The sequence below is a fragment of the Maylandia zebra genome, linkage group LG22 (assembly GCF_041146795.1).
Source record: "Maylandia zebra isolate NMK-2024a linkage group LG22, Mzebra_GT3a, whole genome shotgun sequence".
NCBI classification, from domain to species: domain Eukaryota; kingdom Metazoa; phylum Chordata; class Actinopteri; order Cichliformes; family Cichlidae; genus Maylandia; species Maylandia zebra.
The window spans coordinates 13,187,046-13,209,512 of record NC_135187.1 but is presented as its reverse complement, the minus strand read 5'-3'; the positions used below and the strand labels follow the sequence as shown (position 1 = coordinate 13,209,512).

General features: G+C 41.9%; 1 protein-coding gene across 3 annotated transcripts in view; it reads left to right on the top strand.

Moving 5' to 3' along the window:
• The window catches only part of LOC101479418 (RNA-binding motif, single-stranded-interacting protein 3), a 313,618-nt gene that overhangs the window by 148,795 nt on the left and 142,356 nt on the right, over positions 1 to 22,467 (top strand). For all 3 annotated transcript variants that reach the window (XM_004549004.4, XM_004549003.4, XM_076879451.1), the window contains 2 exons: positions 234 to 391; positions 14,723 to 14,781. In XM_004549004.4, the coding sequence (XP_004549061.1) occupies positions 234 to 391; positions 14,723 to 14,781 (217 nt within the window). The remainder of the gene's footprint in view (positions 1 to 233; positions 392 to 14,722; positions 14,782 to 22,467) is intronic.

The following is a 22,467-nucleotide window of genomic DNA, read 5'->3' as shown; positions in this document are numbered from 1 at the left end:
TAACATGAATACGAATCCATACCAGCTGCTAAAATGAGAACCAGAGAAGCTTTGACAGAGACATTCCCCACTAAGGCTGCCATCACTTCCCCATTCCTTTAAGCAAATACGCGTTTGCTGCCATATTCTTGTTCATAATCATGCTCTGAGAATCTTTAAATGCTTTGACTCTGCCTGCTGCCTTAAAATGAAACCTTGTATTGACTTGCTTTCTCTTTACCTTCTCTTTCCAGCAGCCCTATGCTCCACCCCCTCATCCCATGGCTCCTCCCAGCCCCAGCACCAACAGCTGCAGCCAGGGAGGGGCGGAGCAGCTGAGTAAGACCAACCTGTACATTCGAGGCCTGCCACCTGGGACCACCGACCAGGATCTCATCAAACTCTGCCAACCGTGAGTACTGGGAACGATCGTCATTAAATACAATGGTTATACTGTAATTCTTGCCAATAGTATAAATATTTCTTTCATTTACATAATTGTGTGCCGCTCTTGGCCACGCTGTGCTTGTCAAGCATTTATCAGAACAGGTGTACGTTATAGATACACATATGTATCCTTCGATTTTTTTACCATATGCGCCATTTATGAAAACAAAACAAAGACAAAACATACCCCAGTACAAACTGGTGATTTTTGTCTTTTTTATTTTGTTGGAGTCCTGCAAATAAAACTAAGCACACATTTACTGTGTCCATAGGAATTAAGAGGCTTAGCAGCAGCGGCCACCTCTGTAAGAGCAGTAGTTTTGGCAGTTTGCTGGTCTGGAGCATTTAGGTGCATCAAAACATCACACCAACTGTCAAGAACGGTGATTGAGAAATAATGCTTTGGTGTTGTTCTGTAACTACAGGACCTGGGCACCATGAGTTGACCATGAACTCCTCTGTACACCAAAATATTCTTGATTCAAATACGAGGCCATTTGTCTGGCAGCTAAATCTCGTCCCAAATTTAATCATTCATCAGAACAATGATCCCAAACACTGCAGCAAATCTAAAATAAAATGCTAAAAATGGCTCCGACCTTGAGGTCCAAGTCCAGACCTCAACCTGATTGAAATGCTGTGGTTGGACCTTAAGAGAGCTGTACATGAGCAACCGTGGGAATCTGATGATGTTAAACAGAAAACGATTTCTTCAAGATATTACTGCTAAAGATGATTCTACAAGCTAGTGAATCACAGCGTGCGTTTAGTTTTGTCAATATCCCAGTTGAAACTGTCATCTTTTAAAAAGATATAATACAACATAAACACGTATAGGTATCCTGAAGAGAATTTATACTAGCTGCAAATCCCAGACATACACCATTAGAACATTGTACTAATGGCTAGCTAACAGTTATAGTTAACCCGCCTAGAATACAGGTAATTTTTACTGTGTTTGCTGGATAATCACTCACCTGTTTAACTAGATTAAAAAAATGTCTGTTTCCTCTTTTTAATGAAAAAAATATGCATGGCGTCTGTGCTTTCAAGGACCTAATAAAGATTCCGTATCTATGTTTCTCTGTATTTGAAAAAAATATTGTGAGATATTCAAGGTAGAATGCAGGCCACAACTCGATTATTTGTCATGTAGCAATAAATCCGATCTGTATTTAACATACAGCAAACGGTGTCTTTTTTCACAGGATGACACATGCTTAGACCCAAGCATAGCTGGTTGAGAAGCATAGCTGTGCCTGTGTACACAAATGATGCAATCAAATCAAAAAAAATCACCTCTAAGAAGAAAATTACAGGCTTGAAATCGGGTCCATGCACACCCCATTAAACTGCAACCAACTCGGTGTCTTTTGGTGTCACACACACATACACACACACACGCACGCACGCACACACACAAAGGTACTCATAAAGCTCTGCCAAATGTTCTTGATAGAGGAAACACACAGACACACACACCTGCTTGCACACAGCTCAATAAGGCCTAATAAAGCCTAGATTGGACCACCTCCCCAAGGAATCACAGACCAAGACCTCATCAAGCTGTAACACACAGCCACACAGGCTTTCTTTTTCTCTGTCTCACACAGTCACAGACACACACACACACACACACACACACATAGACACACACAAGCAGCTTTGTTCAGCTTCATTAAACCCTTTTCACTTCTGAAATGGTGAAAAGGGGGTCAAGATCATTAATGGAGACAAGGCCGGCAGATTGTGAAATACAGGCCATGAGCGAGTCTGTCTGGTTGCATAACCTTTTCTTGGACATATTTTCAGAAATGTCCTGGTCAAACTTGGCCAATTATTCAATGATCCTTTGGAGAAAGGAACATGCTGTCCAGTGTGTTTGGTAATCTTCCCAGCAGCCATGTCATAAGTCATGCATTTATTCTTGAAACTGACCCATCGAGATTCCATTAGGCTGAGAGGCGGCCCGATAAGATTTGGAAAAGCACTCAGCATTTTGACATTGGATATCTCCTGCTTTAGCTCTTGCATTCACCCAGTTGTACAGAGTTGGAGAGCTTCAATTTCATTTCTAATTCCATGTGATCTTGAATATTTTGAGCATAACTGTTTGGAAGGGCAAACCATGTCGGAGCTTATGTAAAATACCCAGGGAGCGTGCATGTTTGTGAATGTAGATTTGCATTCTAATATATAGCTTTTCTCCACTGTGTTATGAAAATCCACTGACTTTTTGTTACAGCTCGGATCTGCCGTGCTGTCCTCTAGTGGCTGTCCTTTCTTTAAATGCATTTACTCTGCTACCTTCTGCCTCTTTTCTTACATCTACCGTCTTTCCCACTTTGTGTATCGCCTGCCTAGAAGCCCCCAAGGTTGCCCGGGGTGTGCTGTGCCAGTGAAAATTCAATGCCACTGAAACTTTAATTAGCCAGACTGTGTTTCAGTGGCAGGCGGGTGGCAGCATTGTAGAAAAGGTCATGCGACTCTTCTGCAGTCTGCGGCACCCTGGGTTCCCCTCAGGTTTTATTCCCCCCCACATGCCCAGTCCCCCTTCAGCACAAAACACCTCCTTTCCTGGCCGTCGGCCCCATCAGCTCTCCCGGGGAGCCTCTGTGTTAAACATAAATGCTCGCTAAATTTGGCACTGTACGTTTAGGAGAGTAAACTGTGGGTGACTTTCAGTAATGTTAGCCGGCCTAACTGTCGTGCTCTTATGTGTGTACACGGCATCCTGTATCGACCCTCGTGAGTGCTGGAAGTGAGACGGGTCAAAGATGATTTTTAGGTCGGCGTTTGTAGCATCGCACACAAAGCAGCTCTTCCCACCCTGGTTCACATCTAGCTCAGAAGCAAACACGCTGCCGCCAAAGTGATGCATTCTTGACACCGAGCCATATCGTAGCTGCTGATTGGAGGCTGCTGAATGCGCCTGAGAGATGCCAGAAAAATAAATGCCTTGTGGTTTTTTACCCCATTCTTGTGAACTCTAATATTTTATTACCAAGATCCTGTCTTTGAGAGCCAGTAACCTTCATCAAGTTCTCTCTCCCAAAATTATGTTCTCATTTAAAATGCAAAACACAGAGGGATTTAATTTTGTGATTTGCACAAATATATAGAGTCATATAATATTCATATTTCCAAAGTGTTTAATTTACTGATTGCTGATTTAAAGACATAACTCTATCTTTGAAGACAACACTGTGAATTACAATATTGCAGAATGACTGTTATCTATGCAGTAAAAACCTATAGTGTGCAAAATGAGGGTTTGTGCATTCAGCAGCAGCGACATGCTTTCTCTATATAGTGACAGCATTGGATCGTTGTTGGTGCCATTTGTAGTTCTGTTTGGTGATACTGGCATTCAAATGGTGACTGTACTCACCAGTGTGTTTATGCAGATGATTAGAGACGGTTACAGATATGATATGATTTCCTTGTTCTTGTGCTCTAAAAACCAAGACTGAAATTGGAGAGACACAAGTATACAGTTAAAAACAACTGAGGATGCAGTTACTGCAGATGCTAAAGCCAACATTTCTTTTCGTTCAGCTACCTCGTTCAACCTTTTTTGTTCCTGGGAGTAAGAATACCAAAGTTCGCACAACGGTTGGAGTTACATGCTGTTAGATTCGGGTGGGTGCCTAATCTGTTTTATTCAGCTGGCTCGGTGTTGGGTCCTCCACAGCCGTCAGCCTAATATATGGGTGTAGGGAAGAGGCCAAAGGAGCGGAGTGGGGATTTGTTGGCTGAACACTCTGATAGTGAGAGGCCTTCCTTTTTTTGCCTGGCTAGCAGAGTGGATGGATAGATGGATGACAAAACTCAGAGAAGGAATAGCTGTTATTGTGAGAAAAATTCTTTGGCCTAGCCACCAATGTTGAGGCAGTAGGCCAACCATAAGCCCAATACCAACCAACCCAACCAACAAAGCAAGCGCATACCCCCCCAAATCACTTTGGGGTAAACCCGTTTAACCAGCATCCACATTTTTCTTGTTTGTGCTCTCCACCCCGGGCGATGATTAGAAATAGAGGAAGGAGGTAGCTGAAAGAAAGGAATTTCTTCATGAGGTTCTACACCTGGAATAACAAGTAGAAAACTGGAGGTATTTTACCTGCCAGCCAAACCCTTGAAAACTGTTTTTCCTTGTTTCTTGTCCCCTTTTCTTCCCCTATTTCTCATTTCGGTTCTCCTCACTCAATTTCAGTCCTGGCCGAACAGCTGTGCCCTCAGTTGCAGTGGGTTTCGCATCCGTGGACTGGCCTGATCTCACAAATAGTCAGCCAAATCAAGAGCTAATCACCACCAATTGCTCAAATAACCTTTCTCGTGTGTGCTGAGGGAATGGTGGAGGGAGACCTAGAGAGGGGAAATGGAGGGAGAGAGGCATGAGATATGCTAAGCACAGGAGGTGAGGGGGAGAGAAGGGAGGGGTGACCCTGGGACCACCTGTTTTTATGGAGCAGAGACTCAGGCACTCAGTGCCACATTATCCAAAATGACTCTCTGAGGTCCAGTGTTGACATTAGCTGCTTAGCCATCAGAGCTTGCCTGTCCCATGGCTCCATTTCAAAAAACTGACAGAGGGGAGAATAAGTGTGACCAAGGGCTCTGCAGTCCAGCTTCAAAGTCTCAAATTTACCATCACGTCACCCACAGTACATCTGCATTTAAGCCAGAGAAAAACACTGGCAGATAATATCTTGTTTTTTTATGTTAGGCCAATGAGTAGCAGGAATTTGCATTACAAAAAGAAACTCAAGCATCAAACAACATGGATAACATTTCAAGGTATGTTGTCACTAGGTTTTATGGACTCTAAAATGTCTATATTTGTATCTGTCTCCTTAATAGTCTGTCTTCTTAATTCATTTTTCCCCCTTGAATTGTAAGTGTCTCTTTTCACTTTTCCACCTATCCACCTGCCTCAACTCCTGCCCCTCTTCTGCTCTGTCTTTGCCCCCAGCACACCATCCTCTCGTCTTTCTGCAGGGTCAGGGTGTGCGTCACTCAGGGTACAAAGAGATAGTGATGTTTAACCTCTGAAAAGCAGTGACACAACCACAGGAATGCCTAAACTACTCCTACACCTACAGCTTCAAATCGAGTAGAAGCATCTGCTATTCTTGGAACTAGAATCCTTCACACCCACTTTTTCTGTCTCTCTTCCTCTTTCTCTCTGTAACACTCTATTCCGCCTCTCCAACTTCTTTTCCCTTTCATTCTCGTTCGCTTGCTAACATCTCTTTATCATGTTAAACCCTCCACTTCTCTGCTCCGGCACAAGTGACACAATCATTTTACTGGCCAAGCCAAACTGGCTAAAATACTACACCTCCTTCCTTCCTGAACATCAATTTTAGAGCGAGGGCGAGCAGAGAAGTTGATTTGGCCTTAGGCTGTATTTTTGAATTATTTATACTCCCATTACTGTATACATGACACATAGACAGTTTGCCTATTTAGAAGCTGAAAAGATCTCCTCTTCCAGTTTTACACAACAGCTGACACTTTCAGCAGAGTTATTTTCTTAAATAGCGTTTTAGTAAGAGTTTAGATTCAGATGCATTTAGGTTAACAGAAAATGCCTTCTCAAAAAATGTCTGGTTTTCTCTAGCTGCACTTCACTTCAGTTTAAGTATACCAGCAACCACAGCAACAGTGTAGTCATTGCCCGTCTCCACACACTGCATTGCCTTTTATCTGAATCCAGCTGTACAGGGCGAGAGAGTTTTTAAGCTCCAGCAGAAGCAGCAACAGGGTCAGTTGTACAAAAAGACTGATTGACGTAAGGGACAAAACCTGAGATCTCTGGACTCTGCTTCGTCCTACCTCTTTCTTTTCTCCTTTTCACTCTGCTGACTTTCCTTTTGAAGCAATATCTAGAAAGCAGAAGCCGCACCAGCACAGATGAGATGTGTTCATTTGTGCGTGTCAGACAGCAGTGCACGGCATGTGGGTTTGACAGGTTGGACACTTCCAAACAAACACAGGCAATTCTGCAAGGCTGGCTCTGAAGAAGGCCAGTGTACGTACGTGTGTGTGTGTGTGTGTGTGTGTGTGTGTGTGTGTGTGTGTGTGTGTGAGAGAGAGAGAGCTGGAGAGAGGGAGAAATGGTAACTAGCAACACTCAGGTTAATGCCTCCTGTTGCTACTTACTGTTGCCCTTGTCTGTTCTTGATGCACACTGTCAGTCAACACAAACTACCTGCTTGTTTTTTGATTTTCCCAGGCTCAGATCTGGATTTATGCATCTGGTTTTTGGTGCACATTCTTTCTGCTCCAGTATTTTCAACTCTCGGGCTTTGAAGAGTGCATTCAACTGAACAGGGCACTTACCAAACAGTTAAATTAGAAGTTTAATATGATACTTAAATGCATATTTTAATTATGGAGGTTAAATTTACTCCTAGTATTTAAAACAGGATAGAAGTGGGGCGGCAAGCACTCGCCAACCATTTGGAGAATACATATTTTTCAATACTTCGGTTACGTTTGCATAAAAGTCATAAACAAGGGTAATCAGTAGAGTAGCTCTGACCACAGCTATCCCCCCCCCCCAAAAAAAAGTTTGCTAATTGACCTTTTGTTTCTTTAATTTAAACAAAAAAGAGTGTACATGAATAAAATATGAAAAAACATCTTGATAGTCAAATCCCTGCCAAGGCAACTCACTCTCTCAGCCTTTTTTCTTAATTCTAAATAATGTTTTAATTATGTGGCTGTAGTTTAAATGAATTTTAATGGATTGTTAATGTGACCCCATTCAACACCCCTACAAAGTTTCATCAGAATTTATTCAAAACTTCTTTGTATAAGATCTTTGCAGACAGAAAGATGATATGCATGCACACACCAAAACGCTGCCAAAAATATAACCTCCTTGGCAGAAGTAACTTGTCTTAACTAAAGTGTTTGATGTCCAGAGGTGGTTGTCTGCCTTGCCTTTAGCTTAGCCTACATTTGTGAATCCAAGATTACACTATGATGTGCTACCAGTTCATCACAATCAAGTGTTTTATAACCGTGGAACAACCCTTCAGAATACATCAAGTTATTTTTTGTTTGGCACTCTTAACCACTGGCTTTATACCAAAGTTTTGCACTGGCATACTCAACTACAGTCCTAAATATCTTTTTTTCTTCTTTTTACTAAAAGTGTGTCCCCCTGAGCAAAAACTTTCACACTTTACATGCAACTTTAAAATAGCTTATACAATATTTTTTAAAATTCAAAGAACTTATTCTTTTATTCCTCTTCCTGCCGTTATAAATCAAATCTATGTGAATTACTTTTGCAAAGAACAGCAGGTAGAATTAATAAGTATCAAAGGCTGGTAAATGAATTCCATTTATCCTGAAATATATAATTTTTTGCAAAATTTTGAATTTTATGTCAATTTAATATTAGAAAAAAGGTAGGGGGATGATTATTCATGAGAAAGTTGCACAGCAAGACATAAATGGAATGCTGCTGGATTCAATTCAGCACGCTGATCCAGTCTCATCCAAAATGACACAGAGTAAATTGTGAGAACAATTTTCCCAGTGGAACCTCTACGAGCTGATCTGAATTTTAAAGCATTCCTTTATTGAACATCCCTTAATGTGAAAATGAATTGTTTTAAATTTAACTCTGTAACAATGAATTCTGAACATATGCTAAAACTTTTAAATTACCTCCTTTTCCTTTATAAATTACCTCACTGGCGCCCGGCAGCTTCATTTCTGCTTGCAGCTATAATCCATTCTTATTATTGAGGGAGGTGAGTAAGTTTGAATGTTTCTAATCAACTTGTCATCCATTTTAGACTTGCCAGTTCATTAAAAATAAAATCCCATCAGTAACAGAAATGGGCAAAAAAGTTAAATGACAATGGTTGATGACAGCCAGTGACCACAGCGTGTGTGACCACAGCCAACTTCAGCAGATGGGTATGATGACATACGCTGGCCAAACACTTTAGCTCCGTTCTGTTGAAAATGAATGGACTTTATCATTATGTTGTTTTTCGTCTAACAAATTATGAAGCTCTATTACCTTATGATGCCATGATTGTAAGATGTTGTGTACTACTGCCAGCTTGTTATTGCCCAAAGAATGTGACATTTGTAGAAGCAGGAGAAAAAAAGCAAAGCAAAGAAAAAACACTACAAACAGCCAGACTACCTTCCATTCCAACATCCTTCCTGCATTTAGAGCTGTTAAGGGTTCGGTAGGAAACATTCGCCAGTTTACTGCAAACCCGCCAACAAAACTCTGGGGAATCCCGGCACCTAAAAAAAAAAAATACAAAATTAAGTGATTCTGCCAAGAAAAAGATTGACTGCTGAAGCCAGAAGAGGAATTATCCAATTTGTTGAAGCTTTTTTGATTTATCGCTTCTCATCCTTGCCAGCGCACTGTTTTGATGTATAAATTTTGTAGTCTTTGTTTTTCTGAATGATTTTTTTGACATTGTTTTCATTTAATAAGCGTATTGAATCAATGTTATACTGTATAGATGGAGAGGGTAAAATGCACATTGTATCTGCTTAAGGCAAAAAAAAGAAGTGTGTTGAAGCGCAACATTGCACTCACTTTGCATTGGTCACGGTTTTCATGCGTTTCCATTTACTTCAGGGATCATGAGAAGTCACTGATGTCATTTCACTAGTGTTAGGGCTTAACAGCATTATGAGTCATGAGAGGTTTACCTTTTCCCTTCTCACTGGATCTTTATTATTTGTGTGTCCTTTCTCTAATGTCTAATTCTGAGTGTCTGAATGTTTTTTTTTTTTACTTGTTCATGTCTTCTTTTTTTTTTATCATCCTTGAATGTTTAAATGAACGATTAGCCGTCTACATGCTCTCTTAATGTTCTTTCTTCTGGAAACTTCTCTTTTCTAAGCTTACAACATCACTTAGTTTACAACTGACATTCAAACTCTTTGCCACATTTTGCAGCATAAACAGGAGGCCTAAACTCTGAGCTGGAGATGTGTGAGCTGTGTGACACTTAAGCTGTTACAAGGGGACGGTCAAGGGCAGATGCTGCATAGTGCTTGTATACAGCATGAGAGTTGTAGTGATTGTCAGTGACCGGGTAGGATGGATCCATGCTTTCATGTTCTTTACACCAGCTTCTGACCCTACCACCTGACTGTCCCAGCAGATCAGGGACCAAGAGATCAATTTTGTTGAGCCTAAAAGCATAGAGTTGCTGCCATGTGATTGGCTTATAAGATATTTGCATTATTGAGCAGCTGAGCAAGTGTACCTAACAAAGTGGCCGGTGAGTGTACGTACTATTTTCTCTCGTCTTTTAATGACTCGTGTTCTCGAAGGCTTAAGTGCTCGCATGTGATCTTTGCCCAAGATTTCCTGTTTTCATCTGTCATCCTCTTTATGTTTGGTTCTTTCTTACATCCTGTTTTTCTTTTTTATCTTTGATGTAAGACTATAAAGAAGGCGCGCTTCTTTCCCATCTTTTTTCTCCCATTCTGCCCTCTCTGTGCATCTGCCGCAGTGACACCTGTCTTTTGAATTACCATCAAAGACTTAACAAAATAAAATGTGCTGTATAAAACTATATGTAATGTTGTTTTTCTCAAATAGGTGTAATTTCACAATACAGTATGTCCATATATTCTTACTGATTACTGGAAAAAGAACAAAATAAGACGGAGAAAACTGCTTTTTTTGCAGTATCCATCCTTCTACTTGTGTTGTGTTATACTTTGCTGTTCAACTTTAAGCAGATGTTCGTCAAGCCAAATTCACAGCTGCTAAAATTTACTATGGCGGGACTCATCCTTAAAAATATGGCTGTTCAGTCAGCTGATTGTTGCCTGTTGCTGGAAATTAGTGGAGTTAATGTACTCAAATGCTGCTGTGTGCAACTCACAAGGGTACTAATATGGCATAATCATTACACATATTTAATAAGACAGTGTGCTTTTTAAGGTTAAGGAAACCCTCGGGGTAATATTTACTGCTCAGAGGAAACAGTAAATCTGGATAGTGGGTGTCTCCTGCATCTGGTTTTACATGGGAAGAACCCTCACTGCTCATATTTTTTTCAGCTAGAGTATCTATATTCTAATTAATTGTATAAAGACCTGCAGAGATGATAGAATACAGTTACTATTCTCCATAGTGTGCCTTTGCACCTGCCCCAAGTCCCTACACGGGTTCTCCAAAGGTGCTGAACAAGCCTAAAAAAAAGAGTGTTGCTGCTTTTATACAATTTTCAGCTGATTTTACTCCTTGCTTTTCCAATTTTTTTTTTTTGCTACTTTTCCTTTGTTCTTGATCAAACAGTGCCGCCCAGTATACACAAGTAATACATATGTTCAAGTCTTCATATGCATGCACAGATGGGCTATCATATGCCGTTATAGTAGCCTTCATTTGCACAGGAAAAGAAACGCATACTCACAACTCACCAAGCATTGGCATAAAGACCTTCTGGGAGTGCAGATGTGAGGAGGTTGTCCCACATCCAAGTTCAGGTTTCACCTACCTGCTATTCAAGGCAGTGCTGTGTTGTGTAATCGTGCAAACACACAGTCACTTTGTAAAGTGTGTCAAGAGGCAGAGGGCAAGGTCTAAGCACAACACTTGGGTGGTCCATCCACCCGTTCCTTTCCTGTGCTTTTGTACGTACCACACTGACGTGTTGTGGTTCTGGGCAGCTCTCTGCCTGCCCACGTACAGCAAAGAGGCACTTCACTTTCTCAGCTCTGATGACGGAAATGGAATACGCCTGGATCCTTTCATCCAGCAAGAGCGAGAAGAAAGAAAGAAATGCCGTTCTGGGATGTCTCATGCACATGCAGCTGCCCTCTAAAAAAAATGTAGCTCAGCTTCAATTTTATCACATTTCCAGTGCCTAGACAGCTGTCAAACGAATGACATGTTTTACATCAACCACAATTTGTACATTTTCATCAGCCTAAAATAGCTCGTAAAGCCTTTGTTTTATAGGCAGTTTTATTTCTGGTGTCTCTTTTTCTTGGGGTTGATCCGATGTTGCATCAGAATGATTGCCATTGTATTTCTATTTGGAAGAAGGAGGGCGAAGAGAGACAAAAGGAGAGAAATAAGGATACAGTACAGGAAAGAGAAATGGTAGATGGTAGAGAGACATTAAGACAGAAAGAGAACAAGTAAGAGAAGAAGATTTGTAAGGAGGGGGGGAGGGCCGAAGGCCAGCAGAGTCAGAGATAAGAGGCTGGAAGAGTGATTGAAATAGGATTAGTGGAGACAGGCTCTGCATCCCGGCCGCAGCATCACAGTGTTAAACCTGCGCCTCACAGGGACTGCCTCTGTCACATCAAAGCCTCCCCAGGCTTGCCTGGCAGAGAGGCGAAGGAGCCTCCAGCAGGGTCATCCACAGCCCCACACACACACACACACGACACATATATGACCATACTGATCACATTCTTCATCCATTTCCAATATGTTTCCATTATGGGCCTGAAGCTTGCTCCTTCCTTCTTGCCTTTTCATCTCGCTGCAGTATCTTTGTGGCGTGTATTTGGACCGCGGATAGGATCCATTGATGAGCCATCTTTAACATTTAATGAGGCAAGCAGTGATGAGTTGGCATTGGAAAGCTACTGTCTCCTGCTTCCCCAGAGTCCAAACAAAGTTTTAATGAGAACTTTCCCCCAATTTGTGCCAAAAGCACAGGGCTTTTTAACTGCTTCCCAGACTGAAAGCATACAAAAAATTTCACGCAAGTACTGAAGGAGGGCAGACACCTAAGTGCACATAAACAAATAACAATCCCTTTCATATACTGTGGTGTTTGGCGGTAAATCAGCACAAAATCAGTACTATGACGTAAGAATGAATATAATCACTGGTAAGGCTGGGCGAGTAATAGGCTGTCAGTGACTAGCCGAGTCTATCGCCTGTTTTTTATTTTGGGGGTTTAAGTTGTGCTCCTTTAGTGTTTAATTCAGTCAAAAAAAAAATCACCTGTTAAATAGTAGAAACAGCAATAGGACCTGGCAGCTGGTGTTAGACACGTTCTTATTCCGCTGAAATATTCATTTCGCAAAGGGCAGTGACTAAATTACAGTTAAGATGTCTTTAGTGACTAGTTACGATTTAATATTAACTAAAGCTGTAAAGAAAACCAATAATTCATATTTGAGAACTAGACTAAAGCTCTCCATGTAGTTTCACATCCTTATTATTTCAGCACGTGTTACCCCCGCCTTCAGCAGGTGCTAAACTGACTGAGGGTAGCTGGGAAATTTTGACACATTGCCTCAACTGATTATGTGGTTATTGACATGCTGGTCTTGAATGCTTATTTAATGTTCTAGTTTAGTTAAAAGTTAGGCTTTTTTAATTTTGAAGATGTTTGCTGTCAAACGATTCAAATGACTTGAAATGTATTAGTAGAACACAAAGGTAATTCCCACCTACTTCCTTTATCAATACTTAAAAATCAAATCTAAATTTGTATCTCTAATGTGCTACAAAATTACTTACAGCTTTGTAGCTCAGCGAGTGCTGAAGGCACTTGCCCCAGCTCTCCACATTCACTAATCAAGTGAAAACTCCTTGTTCCATGTTCATCTTTTGTGCTTATGCTTGAGAGTGTCTCGGTATGATCAAACGCTGCACCTTAGTCCCACTCTGTTGCAGTAGATTATGAATCCCTATGGCTAAAATGGCCTGTTTATCTGCTGAAGAGAGACAATCCACTGATTGGTGAGTGCTGTCGCTCTGTGTGTTTGTATGCGTGTATGTGTGTGTGGGTGTACTCGTGTGGTATCTGTATTAGTGTGTGCGAGCTGGTAGTTTTCCTCTCGGAGCTCATCAGTTCATATCCACCACCCATCCCACCGCAGCATGCAATAAATAGAGTCTCCGCCACTCGTTGAGAAATGGCACAATTATCCCCTGCTGGTGAAATATGGGCCGGGATGCACCACTGCTTCTTCCCTACAGAATAAGTGTGAGTGTATGTAAGTGTGTGTGCCCAGATGCAGCGATGAGGGTGGCTGTTTTTTGTCCTTTGTTGTAGTCTTTGTGATGTGCTTTTGACATACAGGGAATTGTTCCCACTTACATATCAGCACACATGCACGCATGCATGCATGTAGTATATCTCCGCATGTACATTAGTGCACACAGTGTACTTAGAGAGCAGCTCACAGTGCAGCATATTGCAGTTTTAGCTGAGACAAGCAGATAGATCTTGCTGTCTGTCAGTCAGGAAGGTCAGTCAAAAAATTCCTTGCAAGCCACTTTGCATATAGACCCGTGGAATAAAGAAATACAATATATTTTTGCTTTTGCGTGGAGCTGCATCAGTGACATGTAAGCTTATAAGCATACCGTAGGTGTCTTTATGCAGTCCTGCTCCTTTGGCAATTTCAACTTTTGTATTGGATTTTCACAGGTCCAAATAGGCTCCAGCATCATACACGTTTTATATTTTTTATGAATAAGTTATATCACAAATTCCAGTTACAGAATCTGCCAGAATACGGGGAGTCTAGAATTTATTCACTCATTTACAAACATAGCGGTAAAATTTGGGTATTTTTTTGGATACTTTCTTTCTGAAAGGGAGATCTGAGACGATAGATACACCAAAAGACCCAAATTGTTATGACAATTGCTGCCAATTTTCCCTACAATATTTTTTTTTTTATTGTAACGTATTCGGTAGAGCTGCTCTGAGGGGCCCAGTGGTGTATGTTCATTCACTCTGAAGCCAGAGTCAACAGACAGTTAGCTTAACATAAAGAACAGAAGCAGGAGGGGCTACTGCACTGTACTGTCTTTGTCTGAAGGTTACATCATATCACCCTACCAGCTCCTCTAAAGCTCATTAAGACGTATCATTATTCCTTTGAGTCACCTTTGATTTAAATGTGTTCGCTTTATAGTTTTTAGATTTCAAATAAATTCATTAGCAACACATGAATTTTACTTTACACCAAAAGAGCAACCTTTAGGACCGTTTATTGCACTTGCATGCTTTTAGACCTTTTATAATGTTCAGTGACTCTCTGAAATGCCAAAGGGCTGCCCATTCATTCCAAGTCAGCCATACACATAATTTTATTAACCTCAAGTGATTTCTCTTCCCAGTGGCTTTTGACATTTCTGTGACTTTGCAAATTGCTCGTTGTAACTAAATGGCAAAGTATAGAAAATAAGGCAAATATATTAACCACAGGTTGGTAATCCAAATGAACTGTCCGACCAGGCGAAGGCCCTGTGGGTTATTACGAGTGTAAAACGCTAAATTAGATTTCTCTGTTTTTACAGGTATGGGAAAATAGTGTCAACCAAGGCCATTCTGGATAAGAACACTAACCAGTGCAAAGGTAAGTGTCTAGTTTTTGTGCCTTGTTTAAGTGCATTGACTGTCACTCTGTGGGTGTCCTGTCACAGGAGCCGCAGTCCAAACCTTTTTGTAAATTTCAGACATCGGCCGAGAAAGGTGCACACGGTAAATCAGTGATCTGGTGAGAAAAAGGATCTAGGTAAACATCTTGCTCTTGGAGGCACTGGCCTGCTTCAGAGGATGATTAGAAAGGGAGCCACACTCTTAGCCTTTCCCTATCTCTTCCTCGATTTCCTGCTTTGTCGTACGGATGACAATCATTTGGAAAGGGTGTTTCCATTAGTATCCGCGCAGTAATGCACATGAAATAATGACATTACTGGCTCATTTGAAATTGTTTCTGGGGCACACATACTACACACAATTACATGCTTGAACATATGCAGCCAATTAGAGGGCTAACAAGCAAGCAAAGATTAGATAAACTTCAGTTATTATCTTTGTCAAACTCATCTTCTTAGAACCTTGGTCAGCTGCCTTACAAGGCTGAAAATACTTTTTGAGGAATCAATTTTTTAATGATGAAGACCAGTGAAGTCTTAAGTGAAGAAATTGTGAAAGAGAAGAGAATATAGAGGGATGAGGGAGGGGAAAGGAAAAAAAAAAGATTAGTGTGCTACTTGCCCCGAGGTGTCTGGCAGCACTGTTTAAGAGCTATTGAAGTTCCATCAATACTTTTAATTGCTTTTTGTGGTTTCCCGGGCTCTGAAGTGTGGCCTTTCAAGGTGAAGCTGCCTTCTTAACCCTGTTACACACATGAGTATATCCTGCTGGGTCAAAATGTTGAGGAAAAGAACCTTTGCCTTTTAGAGGATAGGGAAAAAAGGCTGATTATCTTGGCAGGTCCTTTTTGTGAGTTCGCCTGGCCATTAAAGACAACACTTGGATGCCTGTTAGTAGCAAGGATATATCTACAGGTCACAGGACACAGAACAGAGTGGATTAGAGGGGACAGTGAGAGGTATAAAAAGAGGTGAGACAAGCATCTTTGAATCTTCCTGGGTTGCGAATAAAAGAAATTAGATGTTTAGTGTTGTCCATGTCCAGCTGACCTGAGTTATGTACAACACTAAAAAAAAAAAAAAAATCATCCTAGCTTTTGTGGGAGACAGCATTTCCCATAACTCACCTTCCTGGAATGCAGGACTGCTGAGATGCCAAAAAGCAAATATAAGCAGACTTATTTTATGAGTGGAAAGGATGGTCCTGGTCTACACCCAGTCACAGAGAGGTAGATGGATACAGAAAAGTGGTGACGAAGAAGAGTTTGAGGACGAAGGGCTTAGTAACCTTGAAGAGAAATTTACAGTTCTTTAGTGTTTGAAAGGCAAATTGAGGTGAGGCAAAGCTGCACAAAAACAGGATTTTTGCCGTTTTTTGCTTCCCATTTCTGCCTGGGCATCTCTCCCAGTAACTGTTTTATATATATATCTATGTCAAATTACAACGTGAATGATCTTAGTGCACTTGAACACCAAGACCTTATAACGTTGCAGAGAGGATAAAAGATACGTCTGTTATAGTATTAAAAGTGGTACTTTTTAAATACATATTTATAATTACAAATGTATTTTTTAAAATATAATTTATTTTATTACATATTTATTTATTGATACTGTCATTTACTTATTTCTTTTATGTTCAATGGAAAATCTAAACCCATAAGATGCCCTGCTAGCAACCTGTTGACGGTGCACTTCACCTGTGACAGCTCTAACCTCTCCATAACCCTGACTTGGACAAGCGTTTAAGAAAATGGGATGGGACAAAATGGCAAAATGCATAACTATTTTTATTTTTATTTTTTGGAGTGCAGCAGTTCTCTTTGATTTTCTTTGATCAAATACTTGGCGATGGTAGGGACAAGCATCTCCCGAAAGGTGAGCAGCTATCAAAGCGCAAGCGATCCAGGCAGGTGCACTGAAGCCCGATGGGCTGCCGTCCGCTCCTCGTAACAAATCGAAATTGGCACACAGCCCCGATCTGGTCACGGCTTGTTTCCATTCATCTGACCCCCTGTATCTGACACTTGTTTAAATGTCAGGATGGTGGCTTACCTTCACTGTGCTACCATCACGCAGCTGTCTCTCTCCCTCCCTCCTGTCTGTTCTCCTTCTCCATCTCCTCTTCCCTCTTTTGTGTTATCTGTCTTTAGCTCAGCTCAGTGAGTGCACTGCCAAAACCATGTGAAAAATGGGCTAGAGAAGAGGTCAGTCATCTCTGAGAGAGTGCTATTAAGAGAGAATCAGCCATTGGAAAACCAAGCTAGTAACAGACCTTGTACTTGCTGACTAACGTTTGGGTGTTTATATTTTGTCAAAGAGTAAAATGTTCTTCATAACAGTCTAAAATAATTATGCTTTTGTATATACTGTACAAAGCATTGCAGAGACTAATGACTAATTTATCAGTTAATTAACAAAGACTTTAGATTAGTTACCACTGGATTGTTTACACTCATAAAAAACAAATGTCTCAAACGGCAGAGTTACCTGCTCATATGGCAAAAAACTTTCAAACGACTCAACCTTTTGAGAGCTCAGTGCTGTATGTCAAGCTGCCAACTGTAGGCACAAATATGTAATTTCTAAAAATGAAAGTATGAACCAGTAAAGATGATGATGATGGTGACGTAGATGATAGTGACTTGTGTGGGGGGGCGACCGTGGTTCAGGGGGTTGGGAAGCTCATCTTGTAACGAGAAAGTTTCCGGTTCGATCCTCAGCTCTGTGTGTCTTGGTCGCTGTGTCCTTGGGCAAGACACTTCACCTAGCTCCTATTGGTGTTGGCCAGAGGGGCAGATGGCGCGATATGGCAGCCTCGCTTCTGTCAGTCTGCCCCAGGGCAGCTGTAGCTACAACTGTGGCTTGCCTCCACCAGTGTGTGAATGTGAGAGTGAATGAATAGTGGAATTGTAAAGCACTTTGAGGGTCTCGAAAACCGCTATATAAATGCAATCCATCATTATTATTATTATTATGATTGTGTGTCCAGCACATCGACAGATGTTTGAATGGATTGAGATCTGGGAAGCTTGGAGGCTAAGTTAGTGCCTTAAGCCTGTTATTGTGCTCCTCAAACCATTCCTGAATTGTTTTTGCGTTATGGCGGGGTCCATGATCCTGCTGAAAGAGGCCACAGCCATTGGAGAACACCATTCCCATGAAAGGGTGTACATGCTCTGGATTTTCCAACCTTTTAGCCACGGCACATATTTCACTTTAGAAAAATCGCACGGCACACCACCAAACACAAAATGTTACAAAAAACATATTGATAATTTTTCTTCCACGGCACACCTGATCATTTCTCACGGCACAGTGGTTGGGAAACACTGCTCTAGAACAATGCTTAGGGAGGTGGCATATGTCAAAGTAATATCCATATGGTTGGCAGAACCCAAGGTCTGCCAGTAGAACATTGCCCAAGCCATTACACTGCCCCTGCTGACTTGCCTTCTTCCCATAGTGCACTCTGGTGCCAGGTGTTTCCTAGGTATGCAACGCATCCTGACAACATCTAGCCATCACGATTTGTCCCTTGTGAAGTGCGCTTAAATCTTTATGCTTTCCGGTTCTTCCTGCTTCTAACACATCAACTCTGTGGACAAAATATTCACTTGCTCCCTAATATATCCCCCCCACTAACAGGTACCGCAATGAAGAAATAATCAGGGTTATTCACTTCACTTGTCAGTGGTCATAATGTTATGCCTGATCGGTGTACACTGATGACAGGGAAAAGTTTGGTGGGTGAGCTGCTAATGACGCACGGATTTATTCACAAACCTCTGTAATGACAAGCTCAAATAAGCAGGTCACAAGCAAGTAGCCTCAATAAGAATACTAGTAATCTCTTAACAACACAGACACAGTGCTTCCCTTTAATACCCCTCAGGAAAAGTGGTTTTGGGCACTCGGTTTTTCTCTTATCAAGCAGCACATACTTGGAATACAGCACCCACAGAATTAAGGAACACGATGTTCTTTACTTTTTTCTTTAAATCTAAGTGCTTATTGGACAATCAAGCAAGTTGCGATGATTTGCTTGCATGATGAGCTTTCCCTGAATCTATTCATAATACCTAAAATGTACATTCTAGCTTTGTTTGATAATTCTTTAAGAAATGACTGTTCCACCCTATAAAAAGAGTGATTTTGAGCTTAAGACAAAAGCTAGTTGATATGTGAGATGGAGTGCTGAGTGTGGGAGTGGAGGCTGTCTGTTGTGGTAATGCAGAAAAACAGAGATGATGCTTTTGTGTGCTTACAGGTCAGGTGTTTGGGAAGTGTGTAGTTACCGTGCATAGAAAAACGAAGCAATACGGGCACCTAACTAATGTGCATATATGCCTTGTTTCTCCATAACCGTACATCTGTATATACATTTGCCCTCAGTAAATGAGTGTGCACTGTAAAGTACTGCAAAGCCTTGTTTGAAGTACCACATCATAAAAACTACACTCCAAGACCATGTAATATACCTCTCCCACGCACTCAAACACAAAGGGCACACTCACACACACACCGAAAGACTAATGGTACCCCCGCACTCACTCCCCATCCATTTGCCTGAGGTGTGTTCGACTCTTGCAGCAGCAGTGGCTGCGCAATAGATCTATCAGTCCTCTTCCTAACTTCACAGCATGTGTGCCTGCGTGTCTGCCTGTTCTGGCTGCTCTCCTCCACCACCTCACCACGCAGGCCTTTCAATGAGCCTCTCTATCTTCCCAGCGCTGACTCACTCCCTCACTGCCTCCCTTGCTCGGTGAGACACTCACACACACACACACACACACACACACACACACACACCTGTACTCTTACAAGGGTGCACAACAGTTGCATGTAAGCCGTGCGTTCCGATAAATGCACGCACATGCTTTGGATGTAGCCCAGTTCAGAGAGGAACAGGAAGTTGTGAAAGGGCTTTAGGGTTGTCAAGAGCTGCAGGTAAGAGGAGGCATTCAGCTTTTCATCTCTCCCTCTCTCTCTCTTTCTCTCATGCACCTCCGCACTCTCACTCTGCTTCTCCTTCTCTCTTCATCTCTGTTTTTCTCTCCCCCTCTCATACTCCATCTATATATCTGTCTATGCACTTTCACATAAACTGTAGAAATACAGCAGAGATTTGGGCTTTACATCACAGATGGAGTGGGGGATTGAGAATGGCAGAGAGAGAAAGGAATAGATTGCGAAAACCCAAAACCGCTCATTTGCCATCCATGCCCACAAGGGCCTCTTAAAAGGCAGCGGCGGCATTTGAAATAAAGCAGGGCTGACCGAATGGAGACATTTTATTTTTCCTGCCAGAGCCCGGAGGCAGAGGAAATGACCTCAGCCCTTTAAAGGACCTCCGTTTCCTCCTCCGCTTCTGGGAGATAAGACTGTGCTGAGATTCACCGGCCCGACTGGCGCGCTGCTGCGACGGCCCACCGCACTGAATTGTGGGAGATAGATGAGATGAGATAGTCTCTTGTGGCTGTGTGTTCGGCAGTTTGTTGTTGTACATTTCTTTGCCCCGTAACTTGCCGTCCATTTTACATGAGGATGCTAAAAACTCACAAGGGCATTACATGAACTGACATCTTGAAAGAATTACTGTCGCCTTTACTCTATTATGTGGGTGAGCTGTTGTAAAACATGCTAACCTCTTATTTTATCCCTGCAAAGTTAAATCATGTTTGAAGTCTCCAGGCATTTGATTTAAAACTTAAAGAAGTAAGTACAGTATGTTTGACTGAAACCCTAATTAGTGTGTATTGGAAGCAGAATGTCTTCCCTGCTCTTTGAATGCTCAACTTGATCAATTTCGTCTGACTGCTCAGCATGTGCAGCCTCGGTTTGGTGCAATTTAAAAGCCTGTCAGGAACTTGACCATTACATTCTGAAGCATCTAGTGCCCTTACCACAACGACAACCTAATGGAGAAATACAGGCAACGTTGCATTCTATAAAAACAGATTTATTGCTGCATCAGTGCCTAAGTAGAGTATTGCATGACTCTCAGCATAAGGGCTATTGATGAATGAGGTGACGCTGATCAAAAAAGGCCTGTTTTTCATTGTCATGTGCATGTGTATTGGTGCTGGCGGTGGGGGTGGGGGAGAGACCAGAGTGCTTTCTGAATCCGTTATTGGTTTCTCATTAGAGGGCCAAGATATAAACATTTGTCTATGTTCTGCACTGTGCTGGTGCAATTAAGGATTCTCTTTGCCGCCCCTTCTGCCCTTTGAAAGTGAATTATGTGCAGATGAGAATCTTGACTGAAGTGTGGCCAACAGCAGACCTTTTCCAAATGCCTCTGCTCGCTCAAAGCCATTCCAGAAAGACGCGATATCAGCCGAAGGAGAAAGCGAGAGAAAGTGTGTGCTGTTCCCTGCTTGCATTGCGTATTAATGACTCTAATTAGCAATAGCTGAGAGATAATCACATCGATCTGGACAGATTCAGCATGCAGAACGTCACTGGATAACATCTGCAGGCTTTGTTAACACCCCCTATAGCACATACACATAAATCTTTTTCTCTTTTTAACCCCCCGCCCCACCATTTCCCAATCACTCTGCATTCCACTACATTCCAAGTTGGCAGTTTACCAAGAGGCTGTCTGATTGGCCAAGATTGTCATAAATACAGTCGGGCCAAAGCCATCGCATTCCTTGAGCCTCTGACCTTTTGTATCCCTTCCATTTCCTGTGTTGTTTTTGTATGCAGTGTGGTCGTCTCCTGTTTATGCGATTGCATTTTTAATTCTTGTAAGTGTACAGTCGAGGTCATGGTGAGGTGATAACCAGGAGCCAAGTTTTCCCAAGATGCTTTTTTTAGACACAGATCTGTTGCAAAATTTGGGAAATTTGTTCATTTCTAATTTGTTGTTGTTGACTGCCTCTCCTCTGGATCTAAACAAAGAGAAACATCTAGTATTAATTGGAGTGGCAGACTCTTGGGAATCTCCGTTCCAGGTTTTTGTTTCTCATCATTGTTTCAATCCATTTTTACATCACACACATGCCTGAATTCCTTTCCTTGTCGTGTTTGTTGACAAATGCCTCAGCGGACCCTGTGAAAGTTGAGGAGGCGTACCTCCAGTCATCTCTTATCCTGGACCTAACCCATGGATGGCAGGGGAACCACTATGTGAGATACGGCCTTGCACTGACCTGCCAAAGCCCTGGCCCCTTGCACATCCCCTGACTAATGATCATGCCCTTGATTAGTTAAGGAAGGCATAAATCATAACTGCAATGCAGAGGAAAGTTAGCTGGGGGCGGCCAGGCCGTTCCTCATGAATGACTAACAGATGCAGGACAAAAGAAATGGGCTGCATAGTTGTTCGGAGGAATGGGACAATCTGTCTTTGTCCAGATTTTAATGTTTGTCTCTACCTGGAGATTTTCCCCATGTTCCTAGGGCACTTGCTTTTCATTGATCCGGCTTTGTTCAAATATTAGCCTGCCTTGCTGGTGGTGCTTTCAAGCCCTAGTACCTGACGTGATTACATTGCTTATTACAGACTGCCGCTCAAATGGGGATAATATGGTGCCGCAGAAGATGGTACCCCGTGTGAATATTAAGGTTAGTAATATCCAGGTATAGTCAGAAAGGAGGGAGAGCAGGTATTTTAAGATGCTCACTAAGTGAAGTGAAGCTGTGAAGGAAGGACT